General features: G+C 43.5%; 1 protein-coding gene across 1 annotated transcript; it reads right to left on the bottom strand.

Annotated features, from left to right (window-relative positions):
* Nucleotides 1-3,187, bottom strand: LOC136425580 (DBH-like monooxygenase protein 1 homolog). The gene is made up of 4 exons (XM_066414534.1): nt 2,912-3,187; nt 1,120-1,266; nt 459-644; nt 1-93 (listed from the first exon to the last, which is right to left on the bottom strand). Exons 1-4 carry the CDS (start codon nt 3,179-3,181, stop codon nt 1-3), a joined length of 696 nt encoding a protein of 231 aa, XP_066270631.1. The 5' UTR covers nt 3,182-3,187.
* Nucleotides 3,188-6,069: the final 2,882 nt, after the last annotated feature.

Here is a 6,069-nt window from a genome sequence, read left to right as displayed (position 1 = left end):
TTATACCTTTATCATGTGGTGTTTGCTGGCCAGGTTCGGCATCTGAAACATACGGCACCAGTACGTCGTGTCTTGGTAGTCAGGAATGAGGACCTGGACACAAAGGGATAAGAAGAGTTACCAAAAGTGCTATCGATGATTGAAGATCTTTGTTCTCTGCTCTTGGACCAGTAAGGTGGTCCCGCCATCTTCAGTGCAAGACTGACAAGAGTGGTCAAATGGAGAACAATAAATGATTGCCACTGTCACATTCTGGCAAATCTCGGATCAGGAAATTGTTAGAGATAAGTTCACAGACAGCATACACATCTAATATTCAATTTCGTTTCAGTTGTCAACGTGACCTATCATTTCTTCGTTTGCCCTAAAGTTTTCACCTAGGAATGGGAAAAATCATGGGAAATCCATAATATCGTTTGAAATGGACTCGACTGAACAAAATAACAGACATGTCGTACATTGTTCATGGCAATATCAAACGTGTAGTTCAATGCTCCTGCGGAGTTTGCCGTGTCGATGATGTTACTGAGAAGAATCGTGCTTCTGACCCCCCTGTTGGCCCCGTGGTAGGCCGGGCCGCCCGCCCCGGACTCGTCCTCGGGGTCGTCGTCATGCCATGCCCACAACACACGCATGGTGTCCTCCTGGGTACGACAAACATTCTTCGTAAATAGTTTCATCAGGTTGTTAAATCCATTCAACATAACTTGCTTTGGTACACAATTTTGTTGTCTCCAGACGTACGTTTCAAAAACCTTCCTGCCGTCTTCATCGGTGTAAAACAGTTTCATTTAAAACGTTGTCAAAACGTGTGAAGAAGACACATTTGTGCAGTCTTCATTTTTGGAATGACTAGCCCACAAGGTAAGGTATAAACATTCGCTGCCCAAAGTCCCAGAAGGACCTACAAATCTCGGTACAGCTATCGTTGCAAATCTTTGTTACAACCTGCATTGCGTCAGAAACGTATCTGCAAGATCTAATTCTCACAGTATCAAAGTTTTTGTACCGTGAGATCTCCTTGCTTTCCAGTGGTAGTGCCATCAGTTTGATATTCTATTAACCATAAATCATTCAATAACGGCGGGGCTGTCTGTTCATTTCGTTCTCTATACTCACGTTGATGACGCGATCTCTGACGTCACATGTCGTCAGTTTCCGGTTGAACCTCAGGACGGTGTGAGTCCCGTTCTCGTACCCAGACACCAGCTCCCAGTCCTGGCTCTCGTCCACAGGGGGCTGTGCCTGTGCCTCAGCATACCGGTCCTGGGGTATGAGGGGAAAAACAAACGATCGACAATAAATTGTAATTGAAAAGGATATGATGTTCTATTTTTCCGTAACTCTTGAAGCGTAACCACTACATTTGTCCTAAAACCCGTCGGCACATAGCAGGAAAAGACACAGTGTAAAACAGCCCACAGTTTTGATTAAAAAAGCTGGCCACGCAACCATTAGATAATGGTGAGGATGAAATGGTAGTTGTACGTATAATGACTTGTATAGACTTCATTACGCCCTGCCCTCCCCATCGATCGTCATATACGTATGTCTTGCATGAAAACCGTGACAATTTTTGCCGCCCTATCCTTGCTGCATGATAACTAATGGCCACACTATTGTCCTATGTATTCTATCAGTCGAAGTAAAAATCAAACCTTCTCGGATGCCGTTTAGATTGCTAATATAAATCGGATTATGAGCCGTCTGTGCATACACATTTACCAACTATAGTCAGCCGTGAGCAATGGCGAAATGCGATCGTCTGGCCTTGCATGAAGCACCCTCTGGCAAGGCGCAGTCTGTCTGCAGCTCGGACGAAAAGGAAGGGTTGACAGAAGGGTGGACATCTGAGATCCGGCACAATGCCAGCAACCGTCATGCGGTTGCGTGGCAAAAAGTGTATAACAACCCGCCACCCCAACTGTCTCAGAAAGGCTATAGGGCCAGCTTTACCTTATCATGCTTATTGTTCGTTGAGTGTGGCACAATTAGATTGAGTGCATTGACACATTGTCCCTGTCTCTGTCCAAAAGTAAGTAATCATAAAATGGAAAAGAATCGCTCCATGTCCAGACTTTCGTGTGATAAAACACATTCCGTTGGGGCTAGTGCTGCGTACCTAAACGTAACATCAGGTACAGGTACAGGTACCGGTTCAGAGGTTTAGGTACAGGTCCGGACCTGTACCTGTATCTGAAAAAATTAACATGTGTTTTTCTGAACTTCTTCAATGACAAAAACATGTCAGTAGATCTATCTTTGTTCAAAGAAGATAACTAGGTTTCCTACCGCCAAACTCCATTGGCTTTGCTATCAAAACTCCTTGAATAATATGTTGCATATCAGTCACGTTTGGTGTTCCATGAGGTCAGGAGATCAGTCACAAAATAAGCACATGTTTAGTGTTAATTTGTATCAGTACAGTACCGGTACTCCATGATCCGATATTTTGGGCCTGTACCGAATCAATATTTACGGTACAGTACCGGTACACAGAACAGGTACGCAGCAGTAGTTGGGACAGGCTGGAGTGATCAAACTATAGTGACAGATCTCTATGTACTAAAAGTCCAACTGGTAAAATTTTACGATGTCACGGAGGAACTGGAGACGGGACACAGGAGTACGGCACATCTTACACGTTTATAGACTGTTGCCATACTAAAATATTCATTGAGATTATATTCAATCTTTACCCTTATCAACGTACACTCAGTCGCAATGCATACCCTTTTATTGAAATTGGATATTGATACCGTGCTCCATTTTACTATGTTAAAATGTAGAATATTTTCTTTTAAGTGCTGTGAAGTATGTGAAGCCTGTCCGAAATTTTTAAAATTTTCCAATCCTCATTTCCGGTAGTAAGCATAACAACTTTTTGTGGAAATGTTCAAACGTGTCTCACCGTGAGGTACGCAGTCCCGTCTTTGACCCAGCCGATGGCGATGTCGGATCCCGGCATGCCTCCGTTCGGGGACAGACCCAAGCCGACCCATCCTGTCGTCTGCACCTGGGCCTCGATCTTCTCGTCGTCAAACTTCCAGAACAGGTGGAACTTCCCTTCTTCGTCCAGAGACTCTTGGTGGGTGAATTTGTCGGATGTAACAAAGTGCTCTCCAAGTGTGACGGCTGTGACAAAGACAGAAAAACAGAAAATCTCCGACATGCTGGCCATACTGTAACATTTGTCTCTAGATTTGGCTGGGATATCTAATGCATGCATGACGTATGTGTTTCAAAGGCAACTATAGTGTGATTGGACGGCTCCTAAAAAATGTTGGCAGCTGCAGAGCAATAGTAGTAGGCATTCGAAAGTCTCGCAGGCCTATGAATTAGCACAAATGCTACATATTGTGCTTATCAATTTGTATTTATGGTTTCAATGTCTCAGCTCTCAATCGAGTCTCCATTTCTCTCCCCAGCTGTAAGTTTTGGTCTCTAAAGACTTCTCTTTCTCAGCAAATATTTCCCGTGTTTTGATGTTCATATCCAAGATTTTCGTGACCGGTTTAACAACATTCTTGAAAGGTGGGGGCGATCTCGTGGTCTTGTCCTAGGCGTTCATCATCCTATCTTGTCGCTCCACTGCTGTATCCACCGACGAGCAGTCTGGTTGGCCTCTCCTTGGTCATCGTCAGTGCATGTTGTGCCAAGTTCACAGTTCTGTTGGAGATTTTTGGGGTTTGCCCCCCAGCGGCAGGCTACACTTCAAGCCTTGCCTCAGCATGTTGTCGCCGGTCCTTGCTACCTTGGCTCTAGCTCTGTTGAGAGTGACCCAGTCACTCCTCGGTAGGTCTACTCCTGGGGGAAGTGACTCACCAGGGGGCGGTCGAGCCTCATTATTGTTGGGGTCATTCTCCTTCCACCTCTCCAACCTGAATGTGTTTGGCGGAAGTGCTCCGAGACCTTCAACAGTCATGAAGCTGTGGCGTGATTTAAGCCGTCGTGGGACCTCCTGGGGTCCTAGGTCCTAAGCGTTAAATTATAGAGAAGCAAAGAAACAAAGAAACAAATTCAAACATAGATAAACCATACTCGGGGTTACTTGCGGTGCGCAAACTAGCCCCCCTTTCCCTTTGGTACTGTATAAATGAAAAATATACGAAGAAGTGCACCATAGTGTCCTACCGATATTGTGCCGTCATGAACAATGGGTTTGCAGGAACTTTTAACATAGGTTGGGGGATTACTGCAGTTGTCAGCAAACAGATAGGCGGCGCTGTGCGCTAAATTTACGATACTGACCCTGTCCCTGGTACCGCGGAAAGAGAAATGTAAACAGAACTTCATATAAACAAAAGAATTGGACAAAGTAATGGTGATTTAGCGGAATGGTGGAGAAATTGATTCAATACGTGTAGATATATAGTTAAGTACAGCACACCGTCTAGTCCAATTTACAATAGTATATCAATACATGTACATTTCATTGACACAATTTCTATGTCTATGAATCTCTACATACATCTATCTAATATATGTATAGATGTTAACAGCTTCCAACGCACATATTTACTCCGGGAAGGAGGATGACCTCCTTCGGGGAGTATTGAAAATGCTTTTGTTTGCGTGTTCGCAGCTATAACTCACCATCCCGTTGTCGCATTGGTGTGAAACTTGGCATGTCGTTTGCCTGGTTCAGCGTGGTGATGCACAATGGCTTTGTTACGCCGTAACTACTTTTATCTTCAATGCGATATCGTAATTGCACCCCTATAATTAATGGCATGCCTGCCATAGAGACTATGCTATAATCCGTTCCGCATGGCTGCAATACTTCAGGCAGATACGGGGTATAAAGCTTCCCTACTTGCTGTGATCGTATAGCCACTGTTACATTGTAAAATAGACAACGTGTATCACCACACGCAACCTAGCAAACGATATACCAAGTTACATATCAATGCGACAACGGGAATTGTGAGTTTCAGGTGCGAACATGTGCAGAGTGACCTCCTGTCTGTGTATAAGTATGCCGTGTCCAGTTGCAGCTCGCATACTAGTATGTGTGCACGGGACGGACGGTGCACTTTTACGCACACAGTGTGAAAATGGGAAATCTCTGGACCTTCAAACTCACCACACTTGTAGTTTGTAACACGGGGACTGTGACACTGTAGTAAGTTTACGCAGGGGATGAAAGATTGTTGAGATGTATCTCTCAGAAAAGTGTGCGCGGGCCGGGGCCAGTGTCACCTCCGGGTGTCTCTCAATCCGGTGACCTTTGACCTTCGTGAAATGTTACGGTAAGACAAATTAGCCTTTTTTATTGCAAATAGGTTGATAGCTATAGATCAGGAATGCCTGCAATAAATTGTGGAAAGAGAATTTACTGCATATTTGTGATTTCTAGAAACATCTTAGTTGTAAGGCTGAATGGTTCGTTGATAATCTTCAAAAGGGGCCATCTAGATCTAAATTTGTGACTTTTCCCGGAATTTCCGGATTCCATCTGTGCCATGCTGTAAAAACGTACTTTCCAGCCACTCCTGTATTGAAAGAAAAAGATAAATAAGTAATGTTTCTTTACTTGCTCTAAATCACTACTTGGACCGTGCGGAGATGCAATTTGTGTGGGTCAATACTTTTAATTCTTTAATAACCGCCTATCAAAAATGCAGTTTTCACACCTGGCTCCACATACAGCCCACGATTCCGTTGCTGCATAGGTACTAAAGGCTCTAACATAACAACATAACATAACATAAGTTGATTTGATTATAAATCATTTTCTAAAAACACTGGAAAATTGTGGTTGCAAAATACATTTAACTTAGCTATTGTCGAATGTATATCACTATAGTATACAGTTTGCCTCCAAGCATGCCGATATATAAACAAACGGCTTACAATCAGGCCAGGAGCAGAGCCTTAAAAAAAAAATTCTTAATCAGAAAATTGGTGAAGGTAAATCTTTATTTGGAAAGTCTTGCCCGAATGCTAATTGCAACGTAACAGATATGATGACGTTATAATAATTGATTTTGCATGATTTGAGGTCAACGCCATTTTGTATCAGATGGCGTTGTCTATACTACGGCTTCATCACATAATAGGCCACAA

Source organism: Branchiostoma lanceolatum, chromosome 1, assembly GCF_035083965.1.
Source record: "Branchiostoma lanceolatum isolate klBraLanc5 chromosome 1, klBraLanc5.hap2, whole genome shotgun sequence".
NCBI lineage: Eukaryota > Metazoa > Chordata > Leptocardii > Amphioxiformes > Branchiostomatidae > Branchiostoma > Branchiostoma lanceolatum.
The sequence above is the reverse complement of the archived record's forward strand: the minus strand, read 5'-3'. Positions and strand labels throughout refer to the sequence as shown.

What these genes read in the sequence shown, in the direction of transcription:
- LOC136425580 (XM_066414534.1), bottom strand. Translation starts at nt 3,181, where the DNA reads ATGGCCAGCATGTCGGAGATTTTCTGTTTTTCTGTCTTTGTCACAGCC. An exon ending in ACGGGACTGCGTACCTCACG is followed by an intron (nt 1,267 to 2,911) that starts GTGAGACACGTT and finishes CTCATACCCCAG; the next exon opens with GACCGGTATGCTGAGGCACA. An exon ending in TTGATATTGCCATGAACAAT is followed by an intron (nt 94 to 458) that starts GTACGACATGTC and finishes CTTTGTGTCCAG; the next exon opens with GTCCTCATTCCTGACTACCA.